Genomic DNA, 19,873 nt, shown 5'->3' with positions numbered 1-19,873 from the left:
GTGCTCCTTATATACGGAAAATAGATGCTTCAGCCCAGTGGCCTCCCCTGAATTGATAAGCTGATCTCCCCAGTTTTACTTTTAACCACTGCAACCCATCCTTCATGCAGCGCTAGGGTGACCTCTTTACTTAAAGCATAAACTAGGTAGTTACTTCTGGTGACAACTCTCTAACATGCATACACCTTGCCATGAACATTGTGCTGTAGCTTGCAAGGCCCTCATGGACTGCTCTGCCTCTCCTCTCCTCCACTGCTCGGCACCCAGTAGCTTTGCTGCAGAGCCACTGCCCCCTCACCGACCCCACCCACACCCCGGTCCCCAACCGTCTTGAGAAATGCTGGTTGAGTGAGTGAATGAGTGAGCGAGCAGACCCGAGCTACTGATTGGATCATGGCTGCCCCTTGATTTTGTCTTTTCCAGCTTTACTGAGATATTATTGACATATAACATATGTAAGCATAAAGCCTAAAACACGATGTTTAGATATATGTACATATTGCAAAATGATCACCATTAAGGCTACTTAACTTTTTTATCCCTTTATATATAATTATGGTGTGTGTGTGTGTGTGTGTGTGTGTGTGTGTGTGTGGTATAATGTTCAAAATCTACTCTCTTAACTACTTTTGATTATATAATGCAGTATTGTTAATGATAGTCACCATGCTATGCATTAATCCCTAGATTTTATTTATCTTACAACTGGGAGTTTGTACCCTTTGACCACTGTCTCCCCACTCCCACCCCCAACTTCTGGCAACCATCATTCTATTCTCTATCTTAATGAGTTCAGCTTTTTCAGATTCCACATATAAGTGTAATCCTATGGTACTTGTCTTTCTCTATCTGACTTGTTTCACTTAGCATAATAGCCTCTAAATCCATCCACGCTTTTACAAAAGGCAGAATTTCCTTCTTTTATGGCTGAATAATAATATTCCATTGTGTGTGTGTGTGTGTGTGTGTGTGTGTGTGTGTGTGACATATTCTTTATCCATTCACCCATCCATGGACACTTAGGTTGTTTCCACATCTTGGCTACGGTGAATAATGGGACAGTGAGTCATGTGATAGTTCTATTTTTAATTCTTTGAGAAAACCCTGTACTATTTTATATAGTGGCTGAACCAATTTACATTTTCACCAATAGTGCCAAGGGTTCCCTTTTCTCTACATCCTTACCAACACTTGTTATCTCTTGTCTTTTTTATAATAGCCATATTAACATATGAGAAGTGATGATCTTATTGTGATTTTGACTTGCATTTTTCTGACAACTAATGATGTTGAACACCTTTTTGTGCACTTGAAAAATCTGAGTATGCTCTATAATAAGTTCATATTATGGCCTAATGTTCATTTCTTGGGTTTTCTAACTGCACTCTGGTCATGAGAGAGGGTAAGGTTCGGGGGAGCTGGGTAAAGCACACCCAGAGTTCTCTATTCTGCCTCAGAGTTCTCTGCTCTGTGCTCCCTTCTGCTGAGGTGCCTTTTCCCAGATAGCCACATGGTTATCATTCATTTTCTTCCTGTCTTGACTCAGATATACAGAGGCCTGAGAGTCATCAGGTTTTCCACTGTGGGAGAATGCCATTCAACCAAGGCACATGCTTCTCATTCACTTTTTAGGAAACATCCCCACAATCCTCCTATTGAGACTGGGAAGGAAAATACCAATGGTGGGAGAGGCTGGGCCCGTGCGTCATCTTCCTTGGCTGGAAGAAAGGAGGGTCAAGGGTAGGAGCCATGAGTGGGGCCTGCAATTGCCCAAATGGGGGTGTTGGTAGGCAGAACAATGGGCAGCTTCTGCCCTGCTCCTCCGTACAGGGTCTTGGGCCAGAATCAGGGCTGGTCAGTGACGAGGCCAGTGACACCCATTCCCCAGTCACCACCAGGGGTCAGATGTTCCCAGACACTATGTGGACAGAGGATAGGGATACAGGTCTACTGTATACCCTGTCTGTGCAAGATACATGCTCACTGTGGGGATGGGAAGAGGCCAGACTGTGTCAAAGAATTTTACAGGAGACTGTTGAAAACACTATATCCCTTTCCATCCATTCTTTGATTTGAATCTCATAGCATTCCATGATGGAAGGGAACCGGGCATGGGCATTTCCTCCGTTTCTCAGATGTGGAAAGGCTCCCTTTGAGTATTTGCTTATGATCACACAGTTAGGAAGCTATCCCAAGTCGGCTTTTAATAGGGAACCACTATGTCTCCACACTGTTGCATTTCTCCCCCAAACTAGTTGTTGTTGCATGTGAGGAGGTGTTTGGAGTTAAATGGCATCACACTTGAAATATAAGGTTGTGAGTTTAAATCCTGGGTCAACCACTTGGAGCTGAGTCAGCTTGGGCATGGCCCTTAACTGCTTTGGAGTTTATGTTGTCATAATGTGGATCAAGTCTGTGAAGTACTTTGCAGACTTCAAGCTATCTGTGTGTTGCTCATTGGCACCCATGTGGGACAGCTAGAAGGGTTACTATTCCAGGGCTTATTGCGATCATCAAATGGCCATGATACCAACAATAGCTACATTAGGGAGTACACCGCACTGTAAGTCATCTGTGATTTATCTTTACGAGTTCTCACAATAACTCTAGACAGTATTCAGGTTTTCTACTGCTATGTAACAAACTTCCCAAGCCCAATGACTTACATTAACAACAGTCATGTATTCCTTTTCAGACCTTGTCTCCTGCCAGCCCATGGGATGAAAAATTCCCATTGTGGGCTGTGGTCATTTGTTGTTTTTTAATGGTTTCTGGAAGCTGTACCATGAGCTACTGTCAGCAACACCTACTTAACCATGTGCAGTGGACCAGGTAGCCACAAGGCTGGTGCCCTCTGCTGGCCAGCTGTGTTCTAGGAGCCTCAGCCCTGGAGCACCCACGCATTGGCACTAGACATAAGCCTATGCCTTGGACAGGACATCCTATCTTACTTATCTTCTTTGTTTCTGTCTGGTTGGCTTCACACATTGGAGGTGGCACTTCCTAAAGAGTGGGTGTTTTGGAAAGAAGGAAAATGAGTATGTGGGCAGGAAGGGCAAAGAATAAAGCACATTTTGAGCCAAGTTTCTGCTTTTAAGAGTTCATATACTTTGATAAATTATATCATTAGTCAAACATGACTTGATTTTTTTTTTTTTACAGAAATAGAGAGAGAGTCAGAGAGAGGGATAGATAGGGACAGACAGACAGGAATGGAGAGAGATGAGAAGCATCAATCATCAGTTTTTCGTTGCGACACCTTAGTTGTTCATTGATTGCTTTCTCATATGTGCCTTGACCGTGGGGCTTCAGCAGACCAAGTAACCCCTTGCTCAAGCCAGCGACCTTGGGTCCAAGCTGGTGAGCTTTGTTCAAACCAGATGAGCCTGCGCTCAAGCTGGCAACTTCGGGGTCTCGAACGTGGGTCCTCCACATCCCAGTCCGACACTCTATCCATTGCACCACCGCCTGGTCAGGCATGACTTGATTCTTGTAAAAAAAAAAAAAAAAAAAAAAAAAAAGGTTTATTTTCCAGAGGTGGATGGGTTTGCATCTCAGTTCTTCTTATTTTTTTTCTTTGATATTTAAAATTTGTAAGTTTCTGTACCCAACTGTAGATTGGGTGTTCTAAAGAACAGGATCCTGTCTGAATGACTTCCAGGGAATCATTGTTAAGAACTTCCTGTGCAAAAAGAATGGCAAAGATCCTGGGCTGAATGGGTAAGAGAAATATGAGAATAAGAGAAATCCTTATCTTTGCTTTCCAGAAGTTTATACTCCAGCTGTGGTGAAAGGACTGGAAAATGTGACATGAGAGTATGTGTAACTTGGCCCAGCGGGAGTCGTTGAGAAATATCACTACATGGGAGGACATTTCAGGCTAGACTGGTCAGGAAAAACTGCAGAGAGAAAGTGGATTTAACTAGAGTTGGTGAAGGCAGCACCTTGCACAGGTGAGAAATATGAGCAAAGGTGGAAAGGGCAAGGGGTCCATGAGATTTGGGAAACCGGTTGTGTTGATACAAAAAGCTTCACACTTGGGGAAATCCTGGGCCCCAGGTCGGGCTGGGTTGGGGGGTACTGGGACAGGTAGGGTCAGGGCTGTCTGGCAGTGAGCTGGAAACCACTGAGGGGGTAAGAGGATGGGTCCCATGATGGAACCGGGGCTGTGGTGAGGTCAGCTGGGTCCTAAGAACCGAGACTATGCGTGTGGAGAACTTGGAGCGAGCAGAGCTAGCTGAAGGGAGGCTCGCAGACCTGCCAGAACAGGTGCAACAGGAAGGGCTGCCCCTGAAGAGGAGGACACGAGTGCAGTGACACCTCGACTGTCCAGCAGGAGCGGGAGGAATGGAGGATGTGGCCGGATTCTGCGCCTGCAGAGCTGGGAAGAAAAGGGCAGCAACCAACAGGGAGAGAGGTTAGAGCTGCAGCATTTGTACTGCAACAGATTTCCCAGAGAAAAACACTTCCGATGCCACACTGCTTACGTCTGAGTGAGCTGTGTGGGGGTGACGACTGAGGAATTCAGACAGACCAACTGCTGGTGAGATTGTGCACAACTATGGGAATCCGTGGTTCCCAAATACATCCCGGTGATGATGGAGGAGGCTGCCGAGCAGCGTTTTGGGTCTGACTGTGCAGAGGCAGGGACCTCTCTGGAAGCCATGCTCATTTTCTCCCATACTCTGCTGGTGGGTTTGGGAAGTTCCATACTTGGGGTGGACATCTGGCCATCTGCCTCATTTCATCCTATTCTCTTAACGGTCTTCTTAGAATTCATCCCTCCCTTCCACTCGGCCGCGGGGGAACCAACCTCCCCGCTGGCTGGGGGGTGGGGGTGGGGTGGACAGCGAGCAGCCCTGTAGGGGAAACAGCTGTGGTTAGGCTTGCTGGCTTGCACGCCGCATGGTTAGTTCGTGAGCACGTGGCAGAGCCACGTGTGTGTAGCCTAGTATAGGGATGCTTGCCCTCAGGGCGGATTGCCTGCTCGCCACTGCAGAGACCATTTTACTGTTCGTTCACCCGTTTCTGCTAGAAGAGGTTTTCCCCGCCTGTGTTCTCGTCCACCATCGCGAGACTTATTAAACGGGGGACCGGCCCTCTCCTTTCCAGTTCTGCGGTTCCTCTATCATCTGCCCTAATCCAGTGTCAACCTGTATGGCCCACCCACCCGTGTTACAATCCGCTATTGTATTTTTCTGGGCAAGCAAGAGGTTCAGGCTGAAAGCCAGTTTAGGATTTCGGGAAGCATCCTCTCTGGCTCTTTCCCGCTGGACTTGAACCTGAGAGGATGTGAGGGTGAAGCAACCGCAGGCATCAAGTCCTGATGTGGATCCAGCCAGGAGTGCACATGTTGTCCCTTAGTCATTTACTTAAAAGATATTTACACGTCTGTGTGTAGATTCGTGTCTGTATCCGTCCCAGGGCTAACTGGCATTTGAAGCGCCCTCATCAGAAACCCACCTGTGTACAACTCAGCAGTGAAATGGGTGACGTGGAAGACAAGTGAGGGGCCACACAGACTCTCCCGTCAGCCAGCCGACGGGCGGTCCTAGACTCGGGCTCTACAGGTCGGTGCCCTTTCCCAGAGAAGGACGCAGTGGGCTTCCCTCAGGGTGGCTCTTTCAGGCCAAGGGCTGCTGCAGAACCAGAAGACAGAGTGGAGCATCATAGAGTTTACAAGAAGTATAGGTGAGGAAAATAATTGTTTCTTTGTCTTTCTGAGTGCTTTGACCGAGACCCTGTAATCAAAGACAGATTAACAAGAGAAAAATAAACAGAAGTTTATTAATATGCATCCCTCAAGTATACATGGGAGAAACCCAGGAAAAAATGAGAAACTCCCGAGGTGACTTCAAATTCAGGATTAAATACCACTTTAATAGGGAAAGGGGCAGGAGGGAGTAGGCCTCTTAGGGGAGAGTAAGCGACTTTGAGAAAAAAAGGAATGGGCCCTTGGAAGAACAGGTGGGCAGTATGATTATTTGTGACTCTGAGTGTGCCGACTTCCAGTCTTTGTTTTTCCCTGTGACAGGAGTCGATCTTCCCTGGGTGATGGAACTCCTGGGGAGGGGATTTATGACAATTGAGTTCCTTTGGAGGATGCGTCTTCAGTCAGAGAAGTGGCATTCAGAGGAAGCTTCTTCCTGCATTTGCTGTTTCTCAAGTGCCTGCAGCTCAAAATAATATATCAAAGCAGTGTATTGTGGGGTGTTGTGTCCTAAACTCCTACAGATACATTTTGGGGTGGCATATTCCGCTTCCTTTCAGTTTCATGACTTTCGCGTGTGTGTGTCTGTTTGCTGAGTAGATAGTTACACATTGTTCAGGTTTGGGTCCAGATTTGCTTTCACAGATAACCCCCCGACAGTAGGGATGAGGGAGTACAGAGTCCCCTTTACCTCCTACAGCGAGTGGTGCCGACATTACCACAAGAACCCCACAAGTGCCTAACAAGGAACTTGCCTGCCTTCAGGGCTGAACTGAGAGGGAAGGCAATCAAGTTCTGATGATATTCACACTGAAGTCAGCTGTGGCCTCTGGACTCTTTCAATGAGGAGGTAGTTTATTCCCTCTTTGCTTATACTTAAAAAACAAACAAACAAACAAAAAAAAACACCCCCCAAAAAAAATCTTTGAAAGGGTTCTGACTAGCTTTTACTTACTACATAAGGCTAGAACAATGTGTTAGAAACAAAGTATCCTCCAGTCATTCCTGCAAAAACAGAAACAACACAAGTGTAAACTATTTAATTCACTCCACTTTATTCTGGGGTTTACATGACAGACAACACAACTCACAAACATACCAGTGGACATTGAAAACTAAGGCCATTCTGTGAGTTATTTTTAAAACTTGGTGTTTTGCACATATGATCCTTTAACAAGTAAGTTAGCAAAACCAAGATTTTCTCCCAAAGTAAAATTTTAAGGTTGGTACAACTTTAGGGCCGAATCTGATCCGAACCTCCCCATGCGATAGGACCATTTCTATTCTAGAGCGTAAATATCAATAGCAGCTCCAGGGCAACCGTGGCCTGGGTAGGCTCCATGCCTTCTCCTCCAGGGGGCATCCCACGCAGCGCTCACTAGTGCCCAGGGGTTTACAGACCACACCCAGTGAGTCGCGAAACAGTTGTACCTAACACGCAGAATTCTCGGAACAAGAAAAAGAAAGGGACCTGTAACTAAGGCACTGAAAGCACATTGTTTATATAAAGAAATGTAAACAATTTAATACCAACAGGCTCCCTCCATCAGAGCCTCTTGTAAAAGCGCGCACGGGGCACAGTGGTCGGGGCAGAGCTTTAAGTCCAGGTGAAATGAAACTCCTTTGGGCAGAATTGTCTCCCGTGGAGGCTCTGACGGGCTGCTGAGGAATTAACTGATTTCCAAGTGAATCACATGGAAGCTGTTATTTCTCCCTAGTCTGTTTTAACAGTGTAACAAACAAGGAAGGATTTTATTAGGCATTTTAAATTAAAGGCTCTATTTTCTTTTAGTCTCTTACCATGTTCTTCTACTGAATTTCACAATTCCTTTGGCTTATTCCATCAAAGATGGCTGGCGGAAGAACTTGTGACCTAATTAATCAGTGCCTTCCTTGTGGGTTCCTAATTTTAAGATAATGGTTTGTGTCCTACATTAACCACACTTGCTTTATTTAAAATGTTTCCAAATGGTAAAGATTTAACAATTGGACATACAGCATTCTTAAGTATTTCCAAGTCCAATGGGTTTTCCTTCAGAAGCCTGAAGGGGAGGTGAGTGTGTCTAGCAGCTGCTCTGAGCCCACAGTGAAGGTGTGGGAGGGTGTGGAGGGGTCATCCTGAGGCCACTCACAACACTGAAGCTAAATTAGTTTCTACTTGACATTTCCTTATTCACTTTAGATAGCTTTAAGTTCCAGAGCATTAACTGTATTATTTTATTTTTTATATAAGAAAAATACAAATGTATAGGAAAACACAAGCAACTTTTCCCTTTTTGAAGTTATTTCTCATTCTTAAGAGGACATACACTGTCCCTATTCCCCAGTTTTAGTGCTTATGAATTTTGGGTACATAAAAAAGTTGGCATTTTATCTTAAACGAGTTTTAATGATAAATTTTTTTTTTTTTAAAAAAAACACTTCCCCTTTTGCAGGTCAGACCATTGAAGAGGACACACACTTGGAAGGATGGGCGGCGGGAGCAGGAGGCCGGGTGGCGGGCTGCACTGGAGACACCTGTGGGTAGGACTCCCAGCTTTGCTCCCACGCCCGGGACACATACAATCCTGATTGCTGAGACTATTTCTGTGTTTCCAAATATAACCAAAGGAAGTCTGAGAGAAACCTAAATTAGAAACCTTCTTTATTAAGAAAAAAAATTTAATAAAAACCTCTAACTATAGTTCTGCAGCTGGGCTTGCAGCAGATATACATAATGACTAATTAGGAACTCCTGGCAGGATTAAAAAGGGCCTTGCGGGCGCAGCTAAGTGCAGGTTGGTGTGTCTGGGCAGAGGCGCTAGCTGCACCCTTCCAGAGAGAATGGGGTGCCAATAGCGCTCGGCGCACAGTGCTTTCTGAAGGAGGCTGCTCGGGCGTTCTCACGCGCGGTGCTCCCCTTCTGTGGCAGTGCACATTTCTTTTCAGATGTCGGGTAAGTCACCGTCGAGCAGAAATGAGATGCAGTCAAGAGGAAGGCATTCATGCCAAGAGTACATGAAGCAATAACTAGCTTTTGAGGCTGGTTCCAGGAGCGAGTGGAGCTGACAGGTTTGCTCTGTTAATTGCGCAGACCGCTGCTCTGACCAGCATCCTCATCGCGTGACGAAACGCAGGGCTGGCGTCAGCAGCGTGGAAACGGACCAGCGCGTGTTCGTCATGCCTCAGAAGGAGGCGGGTGCTGTTGGTTCACTGGATTTTCCGTGGACTCCAAATGAATACTGAGGTGAACAACTGGTCAAAAATTGGTTTAAATTTTACTAGTGAAAGAGGAATCCTGGGACTAAAAATGAGAGATCCTTCCCTTGTTATTAAAAAGGTTTTTTTCCTGTGTTGTTTTGGTTTTAAGAGTAAAATTTGTCAAGGCTACAAGAGTTGAATAATTTAGGGTAAACCATTACTGCCCTGCCTGCAAGGGCTTTGTCATTTTAATGGCTGACATTAGAGACTCGTGTACATGTAGAAAACACTAACCTTCCTTTTTGGGGCAGGTTTTAAAGAAATATTTCTAAGACACAACTTCAAAGGAGAGTTTCTGACTGCAATAACAGAATGTTCTACGCTTTCCTTTAAAAGAGTGACTTTTAACTGTTTTTAACACAGAGGAGCTACACCCACCGACACGCTGTATAGAAACCAGACTAAGCATGCGTGGTTAAGAAGTGAGAAACTACATTGTCTTAATTCCTACCCTTAAAAATTCAAACTAAGGGTTGTACGTGGAGAGCCTGTGGGTGCCCTCTGAGACATGCCAGGTCTTATTTTCCACGTGGGAAAAGGGCAAAGGTGGGCCTCTGACACCTAGGTCAATGCAAGGCTAAATGCCAAGATTTTATAAATGATGAAGGGCTTCCTATCAAAATGTTTGGTCAGTTTAAGGGCAAGAGATTTCTGTTTTCTGGTCTCAAGAAGGGAGGCAGTGGTTTGGTGCAGGAAGGAATTCGGAAGGAGGGAGCCAGGAGGAAGGGCCCTCACCCTGATGGTCCAGTGCGGCTCTCTCTCTTGTCTGGGGGGTTGTTAGGAAATAGTACTGAGCCTCTGAGACAATCTGGTGTGTACCTTGTCTGGGAATAGCCTGCTGATGGTTTAAGGATGCTCTGGCCTGAGTTATTTCACAGCGATTGCTCTCTGCTATGCGTATTGAAATTACATTCAGAGATTTAAAAAAAATCATGTGTGTAGCAATATTTTCCCACAAAATTAAGTGCAAAATATCTTTAACAAATAATGATTGAAGTAAGAAATATTTAACATAGTCATGCAAAAACTCATCTCAGTTTACAAAGGTTTGCAATACTTCCCAAATATTCCTACATTAATTCACTGTGACCCTTATAATCTTACTCATCTTTCTTTGCATTTAAATGTGACGGTTTGTGTAAAAGACGGTAACATGCAAGTTCAATGATCTCCAGTCCACCAAATATTCTCTCTTGCAGTACAAAGATGACAATGGCGATTATAAAATACCACCAGAAAAGGCTGTACAAATAGATGAGTAGGCACATTGCAGGGCTGAACAGGGTCCAATACAGTATTGAGAGAAATTTGACCACCAGGACCCTGAGCTCAGACTTGCAAGGTGGAATTACAGTCTGTCCAGTAAAATAAAAATTCTTCTCCCCTTGATAGAAGGAGCGCAGCCTCTCCTCCTTCTCCTCCCAGCGCTTGTGGCACCAGAGCTGCAGGTCCTCCTTGGATGCAGGGAGGGTGTCTATCGGGTAGCGGTGGACGTGGAAGTGGATCTCTTTGGGGAAGTCCCCACGGAGGAGGTGACTCTCTGTTTGAGGAATGTTGTGAGGGTATGCCACTGTGATGTCATGGACAGCATCAAGGTTCTTTCCTAGGTTTGAAAAGAAAATACAGACTGAGTAGTAATTGACTGGGGCGGCAGTGCGGGCTCTGCAGGGCAGAACCAAGACCAGGACAAATCAGAACAGAGCGAACCAAGATGAACTGACAGGCTGTAGACACTGGTGTTCCTGGGCACTGGGGTCAGTATCTATCAGTCATTTTTGGTTTTTCATCTACTTGCTAATTACCACCAAGACCTTTAGAAGGAAAACACCTTCATTCTTGAAGCAGTAATCTGCACTCTAGAACTAAATGGATAAGCTCATAAGTCAGATTCGAGGCAGGAATAAAAGAGCACAGGACCAGCCCTTTCACACCAACAGGATTCACTGCTTTGAAACCTCCTATTAATACAGCCTTCTCTCCAAATAAAACACAAACTTTCTCACCTTTAACCCAGTATTATAATGACAGCTAGTGCAAAGAAAAATTCAGAATCAGACTTTAGATAAAGTGGTCAGAAAACCATGAGAACTATAAGATTTTTTATTTAAAAACATCAACTTTAAGTACAAGTAAGGCCCTGACCAGTATTACCATCATCCTTACACTCTCATGATTAATTACTTTGGAGTTGAATGTTTTCAGCAGTCATATGTTAGATGCTGGAGATAAAGGGATGCACGGAACATGAGCTCTAACCTCACTCATGAGTTAAGAGAACCAGGGAGACAGGCATGCATAGTGCCCGATCAGAGGGCATATTTAAGTGGGTGGGGAAAGGAAGGGAGGGAGCAGGCTGGGCAGTGGAGGGTGGCAGAGTGAGAGCAGGGCAGAGAGGGCACTAAAGGTAGGCTGGAGCATATAGTAAAGACCCTCATTGTCAAACGAGAATTTGAATTCAATTCTGTAGGGTAGAGAAGCACCCCAAATAGTGGAGAAACAATTCAGGATTTTTAACAGAGATGGGATCAGATGGTTTCATTTTAGCAAGAATTACCTTGGTGGCCCTGGCTGGTTGGCTCAGTGGTAGAGCATAGACGGGCATGTGGAAGTCTCGGGTTTGATTCCCGGTCAGGGCACACAAATCTGCTTCTCCCCCCTTCCTCCCTCCCCTTCTCTCTCTCTCTTCCCCTATCACAGCGATGGCTCGATTGGTTCGAGCAAGTTGGCTTTGGTCGCTGCAGATGGCTTCAGTGGCCTCTGCCTCAGGTGCTAAAAAAATGGCTTGGTTGCTGAGCAATAAAGCAAGGGCCGCAGATGAGCAGAGCATCGCCCCCTAGTGGGCTTGTGGGGTGGATTCTGGTCAGGGCGCATGTGGAGGTCTGTCTCTCTGCCTCCCCTGCTCTCACTAAAATAAAAAAAAATAATTATCTTGGGGGCAATGACAAGATGGTTTGGAGAAAACCAATGGCAAGTGGTAGGAAGAATAATTTGATGGTCATTACAAGGCAAGAAAGGCAAGACATGAAGAGAAGGTAGGGGTCAAAGGAAGTGACCCCTACCTTCAAGTCCAACAAGTTACAAGGAAGAACTGATGTCATAGAGTGGTCAGCTGGATCTGGGAGGGTCAGTGAATGAGCCCAGGGTTGTTTCTGGTACAGGGAACTGAGTGGATGGTAGGGGGACTCCGAGATAGAAATGTAAACAGTGTGGAAGTTCTCTCAGGAATCACGAGGATCGCCTACTCAAACACTGTATACAAGGCCCAGAGAGGTTAGGGCACTCAGCGTGTTGGTGCACAGTGTCTGAATGCTGTTTCCTTCTGTACCATGTCATCCTCAGTGACAGACTTTTAATGTGGACTTTGATTCAATAAAGAACTATATGATACAGGCAAAATTAATTGGTGGTACCGTGGTTGGCTGTGGGCATGAATTGGAAGGGAGCATGAGGGAATTTTCTGGGTGGGAGAAACGTTCTACTATATCTTGATTAGAGTGTGATTACATCAAATTATACATATAAACCTATGCAGGTTACTCTATTTAAATTTTACCTCAATATTAATAATAAAGATATGCAGTAACTCCCCACCCTTTCTTGCTATGTTTACCCTTTCTACTGCACCTATTAGGTTGTATTAATTTTATGTTAATGATTCTTTAAGTCTTCTGTCAATGTTTACTATCAGCTTAGTCTGATTTACTTACAGGTAAGGACTGGGTTTCAATTTGGTTTCATAACTGTCTTGTAAGATAATCAGACCTTAATAAGGGTTTGTTATAAAAAAGGAAAATAACCACATCAACAAGGCTTAGATTCACAGTTGGAGGGACCATCCTTTTGGTATTTACACGTTTACGTGAGAGCAGAGGAGGCACAATGAAATGCGTATGGAAGAAGGCTAAGTGGAGTCGGATCTGACTGCCTAGATGAGAGAGGTGTGCTCAGTGGTTAGGGATTGGAATGCACACACTGTTCTATAACTTGTTTTTCCAACTGTCTTTCTATCCATGACATTAAAGATTAAAAAAATATTTTATAGGTGCATAACATTTGATTGCATATACATTTGAAAAGAACTCCTTTGTTTTCAGATATTTTAGAAGCAGCTATCTCTAATTATTACATTACCACACTGGTACCAGGGCTTCAGCTTCATCCAACAGAGCAAACACAAGCACACACACACTCTCGTACCCTTTATATCACAATAATAATAATACAGCATCTAATCTGTGTAATAATCCAGGTTTTGGAGAATATATAATATTTCTGCTTTTAATCAATAACTAGAACACAGAAATTTATAAAACATTTGGGATCTAGATTCACATACACTGTAACCTTCCCCCTTGCCAAGTATTGCCTGCAGTGCCCGAAACAACAATCTCCTCACACACCACAGTGACTCAACAGCAGCATTTTGTCATTTGTGCACACGGTGTGACACTTGTGTCAAAATTACCTTGCACAGCTTGGAATTATTCACGCCCAGTGGCTTAGGCTGAGCACAACTGTGAAGAAGGCCGACGCGGAGATGATCACTGATCTCCCTCATATAATTTCCCCCATCATTCCCTTGATCTACATCTTCTACCATCTACCACTCATTTCTCTGCTTACCTCTACAACTAAACTTCTTGAGCTGCTTATATTCACTGTCTTAGATCCTTATCTCCTACTTCTTGAACCTATGCCAGTTAAGCTTTTGCCCTCACCATTCCACCAAAACTGTTCTCACCAAGGTAACTGGTGACTTTCATATAATCAAATCAAGGACTCCCTTCCTCCTTAGAAAAACTTTTTTACTTACTTCCTGCCCGCACTCCTCTTTCGTGTCTTCCAGACTCACTGTCCACTCTCAAGTCTCCTTTGAGGGCTGATCTCTAAATGCGGGAGTGTCTCCGCGCGTGGACTTGACTCTCCTTTATCAACACTCATTCCTAGTCTCACAGCTTTACATACCAAAACTGTGCCGATGCTTCCCAATCTGCATCTGCAGCCTGTGTGTCTTCCTTCCAGACTCAGGTATTTGACTATTAACTTCACATCTCCTCTTGGATGTCTAATTAGTACCTCCAATTTAACATGGATGAAACTGAATTTCTTCCTGGTTTCCCCACAAAACCCGTGCTTCCCACAGTCTGTCTCCATTAGAGGCAAACTGTCCTTTCTCCAGTTCAGGCCAACAACACTGCAGTCATTCTTGTACTGAGAATTTAATATATTTCCTTTTTTATTCTTTTCATTTTTCAATTATAGTTTACATTCAACATTATTTTGTATTAGTTTCAGGTGTACAGCATAGTGGTTAGACAGTCATATACTTTGCTAAGTGTCTCCCTGATATTTCCAGTCCCCACCTGGCCTCCTACATAGTTATTATAGTATTGTTGACTATATTCCCTGTGCTGTACTTTACATCCCTGTGATGAACTTTTAAGCACCAATTTGTACTTCTTAATCCTTCACATCTTTCTCCCAGTCCCCTAACCCTCCCCCTTTCTCTTATACTCCGCCTCCAATCCATCAGAAAATCCTAGTGTCGACCTTGAAATATATCCACTCCAGACAATTCTTACCACCTCCAACTTTTTACCTCAAACCACCTCTCTCACCTATATTATTACAAGTATCTTTCTAATCCCTGTTTGCCCACTCTCCACCCTACAGTTTTTCCCCCAGCATAACAGAATAATATTTGCACATTAGTCACTACGCTATGTATAACCTTCCTGATCCTCTCACCCCAATGGCTGCCCATCTCAGAATGCCAAATTCCTTACGATGATCCACAAAGCCCCACTACCTGCCCACCTGCTACCTCTGCCCTCATTTCTACAGCTCCTCACCTGGCTCACTCTGCTCCAGACACACCAGCTGTGCCCCTTTGAGCACACCCAGAACTCTCCCATCTCAGGACCTGTCTGTGCTGCTGCCCTACCCAAGACGTTCTTCTCCCATAGTCACCTTTTCAGTGTCCTTTTTAAAATAGCAGGCTTTCTTCTTTCCTAATTTACTTTTCTCTGTAGGTCTTATCATCATCTGAAATACCACATACCTTGCTTACTTGTTTATTGTCTGTTTTCCTCCTGCCAAAAGGAAAGCGCCACAGGGCAGTGATTTTTGTCTATTTTATTAACTGACATATCCCCACTGCTTCTTTAATATGCTCAGTAAGTATCTGTTTACTGAATAAATTGAATAAGCAGAGAAAGGGAAACTGAGCTGAGCTTCCCTCTCTGGTATATTTCTGCCTGGAGGAGAGCCCAAGAACAGAGCCCTTGCTAACAGCTTATAGTAGAAAAGTGCACTGACAAAGTAGCTGGAGGGGAACCGTGATTTACGGTTGTCCAGACCACAGGAGACAAGGCAGACAGGGACTGCCGTTTCTCTTCTGTGAGCATCAGACATTCTTCGTTAAGCTTACGGTTCTGCCATTCTCCACCTTCATTGTAATCGCTGTCATATTACTGTTATTCTTTATGAATTATTCGGAAACCTGAGAAGAAAAGGCTTCAAATGATATACTGAAAACTTAGGATCACGTGTGTGGTCATAACTGTAGGTCAAGGGAGATACAGGAGCTAACTTGTACCCCAACATTGGGAGGCCTACAGGGTGCCCCAGGATAGGAAGCTAAGGGTCTAGTCAAAGTGGTTGGTGGCTACTGTAGCTTAAAAGAGCTAAGTGATTTTGATGTTCCCCAAACTCCCAGATGAATATTTTCCAGTTTAGGGCACATTTGACAGTGTTAAGTACCTAATGCTATTTTAAGCCAAAATTCTGGAATGCAATACCAAATGCTTTCTCAGTCATTTCTCTCTCAGCCATTTCTCTCTGATAACAAAAGGCACTTCATCAAGCACACTGGAATGCAGCCTCTTCATCACTGGGTAATACCAGAGAAGCATTTGTTTTCTAATCAATTCTCAAAAATATGTCTTTAAACAGAACTACCAAATTCCTCAGAGAAAACCTCGTCATTCTCTCCTGTGCTGTTTTCTTCTTTCTGTCCTTGAGAGGCATGGAATCCCCAATAGCCTGTAGAGGCTCTCAGAGCGGCATTGCTATCATACAGACACCAGAAACCGCCATCTTACACAATGCTCCCGTGTCACACTACTAGTTCACGTGGTCTGCTAACTGGTTCACCACCCTCCCATTTTCCACCCAGACAAGGCAACCCTTTCACTACTGCTGAGCTTAGAGCTCCTCAACCCATACCCAGACCTGTTAAGAATCTTAGCCTGACTTGGTCTGAGATCCTCAGCTTCCAGTCCCGACCTCAAAGCACCTTCTATCAGCTGTTGCCCCACTATTTTTGAAAGAGAACATTTCACATGGGGCAGAAGAGAGTGAGGAGGAGAAGGGGAAGAATCAACCCTCTCTGGAACCTAAGATAAGGAACTCAAGGGATAAAAGTAAGAGCAGGGACCTCAGAAAGTTCAGGGTGCTGGAATGCCTCTGCCCTCTCCTGGAACTCCCTCTCTCTCTCCAGTGAGGATGTGTATGTGCACACACAAACACAAATGCTCTTGCCCTCCCTGGGATTTCCAAACACTGGACCTAAATTATGATTAGAACAAATAATTTAGATCACTTCACAATGGACTTTCTTGCAATCACACAAAAAGTATTTTCAAACTATTTCAGCTATAGCAAATTCTCTGGCTTCATCTGACTAATTGACAACACTTTAGTCATGCACATGCAGAGAGCAGTGCAAACTTCCTCATGTGCACATAGTGGGGAGGAAGGAAGGACTAAAAAGATAAAAAGTAAAATTAAAAACCTGAAAAGGGTAAGAAGAAAAAGGCTAAAAGGATAAGAGCATGGTGAAGACATACTGTTGGGGAAAACTGATTAAGAAAGTAAAAAGACCCTGAACAAAATTAGATGTCCATCATTGAAAGTCAGAGGAATAGCAGAAGGAAAATAAAGCGTCAGGAAGCAATAATGGTCAGTCCAATGAGTTAAAAAACAAACAAAAAGACAAGTAACATTCATGTCTATATGGAGGCCCTTAATTCAGAATGTTTATTTACAATCTGCTTGTTTTTGGTGCCAACCGAAAAAGACAACTAAACCAGAAAATGCACATTGAATATGTGAACTGTTTGGAATAAAAATTGATTCTCAAATCCAAGGAACATAAGAAAAGTACTAACTCTAAGCTCAATATTTTAATATAAAACAGAATCAATGTATTGTTTTCAATGCTGGCCTGTTACAGCACTTTGATACTTTTATTTTTAACAGAGTGACATTGGACCTAAGTTTACAGAACCATTCAAACAGCAAGGTTTTAAATATTGGAGAGATCTGTGACTATAAAGATGATTTTAATATTCCTAATCCTCTGATGTTAAAAACAATTTCCACTAGACTTTCATACACAAGTGGATAAATCATACGACGTTAAATCAGTCTGTACTTGGGAAGCTACCTTAATCAGAAAAAGATTTAATGAAAAGCCTTAGCTTAGATGAATACTCTAATTATTGCAGGCTAATATTTGTCCACAAAGGAAGATTTCGTTTCAGGATTAGTCAGAGACCAAGAGAAGCCAGAGACACCAATTCAATAATGGAATGCCTAATTAAATGATAACAGAGTCCTAATTATAATGTATTGCTTTCCCCTGCACATGATTTATTTACCACAACTGCTTTTCACTTGGTTCATTACGGAAAATGAAATAAAATGCAATTACTAAAAATAAACGGGAAGAATAAAGAATTGGTAAATTAAAACTTTGTTACATCTAAATTTCTCCATATTAAAAAAAATCTAATTGTTAAAAAACAGTCCTGCTGCAGAAGATAGGCTATGGTCAATTAGTGCATGAACAAACTATGTATTTGTCCTACATTCTTCTTAAGTCAGTTGTTGCTCTTGTGTGCTTACAATTCTGTTATGCAGTTACATCAAACAAAGGTACCGATGGAAAGTGGAGTAAGTGCTCACTAAATCATGGTTATGATGATGATTAACTACAGCTATTATGGGAAATTCAAAGACATGGAAGCAATCCCAGCCTTTGGGAAGTTTATAATCTAGTTGAAATACAAGCTATACACATATGAAAAACTAAGTAATAACACAGGTAATGAATAAAAGTTAATACAAAAAGGGCCTGTGGTGGCGCAGTGAATAAAGCGTCGACCTGCAATGCTGAGGTCACTAGTTCAAATCCCTGGGCTTGCCCAGTCAAGGCATATATAGGAAGCTACTACGAGTAGATGCTTCCCGCTTCCTCCTCCTTTCTCACCTCTCTCTCTCTCTCTCTCTCTCTCTCCAACCCTCTCCAAAAGTCAATAAATAAAATCTAAAAAAAAAAAATTAATACAAAATTTTAAGAGGAATAAAGTAAGGGTAATAGAAAATTAGTGCCTGACCAGGCGGTGACACACTGGCTAGAGCACTGGCCTAGGACACTGGGGACCCAAGTTCGAAATCCTGAGGTTGCTGGCTTGAGCATGGGATCATAGACATGACCCCAAGGTCACTGGCTTGATCAAGGGGTCATGGGTCAGCTGGAGACCCCCAGTCAAGACACATATGAGAAAGTAATCAATGAACAACTAAAGTGCTGCAACTATGAGTTGATGCTTCTCATTGCTCTCCCTTCCTATCTGTCCCCCTTGCTTTTTTTTTTATTTATTCATTTTTAGAGAGGAGAGAGAGAGACAGAGAGACAGAGAGGGAGAGAGACAGAGAGAGAGAAGGGGGAAGGAGCTGGAAGCATCAACTCCCATATGTGCCTTGACGAGGCAAGCCCAGGGTTTCGAACCGGCGACCTCAGCATTTCGAGGTCGACGATTTATCCACTGCGCCACCACAGGTCAGGCCCCCTTGCTTTCTTGATTAAAGAAGAAAAGAAGAAGGGAAGGGAAGGAGAAGGGGAAAGAAAGGAAGGTGAAGGGTTAGGAGAGGAAAAGATAAGAAAGGAAGTAAAAGAAGAAAATTGATACTATGAGTGAGTTCGGAGAAGGACAAGATCACTGTGGGTTGAAAGGTTAAACAGTTCTAAAATCAAGAAGGCTATTATTCTGGTTTAACACATATAGTTTCTTGATATTTAGAAAAAACAGGGTCTTCATCACTGAGAGTAAATTCTAAAAAAATCAAGTAGTTATGGAAAAACGAACATCAGATATCTTTTAAAAAACAAACTATGGCAACAGAATAGAGTTCAAAACCATTCTGATGGATAGAAGCTTTTTCTTTTTCCTTAAGTGAGAAGTACAGAGGCTGAAAGACAGACTCCTGCATGCACCCTGACCAGGATCTATCCAGCAAGTCCCCTATGGGGTGATGCTCTGCCCATCTGGGGCTGTTGCTCCATTGGTTGGCAACCAAGCTATTTTAATGCCTAAGGTGAGGCCATGGAGCCATCCTAAGCACCCAGGACCAACTTGCTCCAGTCAAGCCATAGTTGTAGGAGGGGAAGACAGAGAGCGAGAGCGAGAGAGCGAGAGAGAGAGAGAAAAGGGAGAGGGGGGTGGTGGTGGAGAAGCAGATGGTCTCTTCTCCTGTGTGCCCTGCCTGACTGGGACATCTACACACTGGGCTGATGCTCTATCACTGAGCCAACCAGCCAGGGCTGATAGAAACTTAATAGACAACAATGCTGACATCACAGAGCAATGAAGGAATAACAGATTGCTTAATAACTGATATTGGAGAAAAATAAAACTGGGTCCGTACCACCAATGAACACATTTAAAGGAGGATTCCAGATGGATAACAACTTAAATGTAAAATGTAGTTATATAATTAATAGACGAAAACAGGAGACTGTTTTTCTGATCAAGAGCAAGGAAGATTTTCTTAAAATACAAAAAACTTCAAAAGCATAAATTCAAGGCAAAAAAAAAAAAATTTATGACTTGATTACATTAAGAATTTCTGTTCAGT

At 43.5% G+C, this 19,873-nt stretch overlaps 1 protein-coding gene across 5 annotated transcripts in view; it reads right to left on the bottom strand.

Annotated features, from left to right (window-relative positions):
* Positions 1–6,748: 6,748 nt before the first annotated feature.
* The window catches only part of LCLAT1 (lysocardiolipin acyltransferase 1), a 166,959-nt gene continuing 153,834 nt past the window's right edge, over positions 6,749–19,873 (bottom strand). For all 5 annotated transcript variants that reach the window (XM_066266829.1, XM_066266826.1, XM_066266828.1 and 2 more), the window contains one exon: positions 6,749–10,553. In XM_066266829.1, the coding sequence (XP_066122926.1) occupies positions 10,051–10,553 (503 nt within the window). In that variant the 3' untranslated portion in view covers positions 6,749–10,050. The remainder of the gene's footprint in view (positions 10,554–19,873) is intronic.

Source organism: Saccopteryx bilineata, chromosome 3 (assembly GCF_036850765.1).
Source record: "Saccopteryx bilineata isolate mSacBil1 chromosome 3, mSacBil1_pri_phased_curated, whole genome shotgun sequence".
NCBI lineage: Eukaryota > Metazoa > Chordata > Mammalia > Chiroptera > Emballonuridae > Saccopteryx > Saccopteryx bilineata.
The sequence above is the reverse complement of the archived record's forward strand: the minus strand, read 5'-3'. Positions and strand labels throughout refer to the sequence as shown.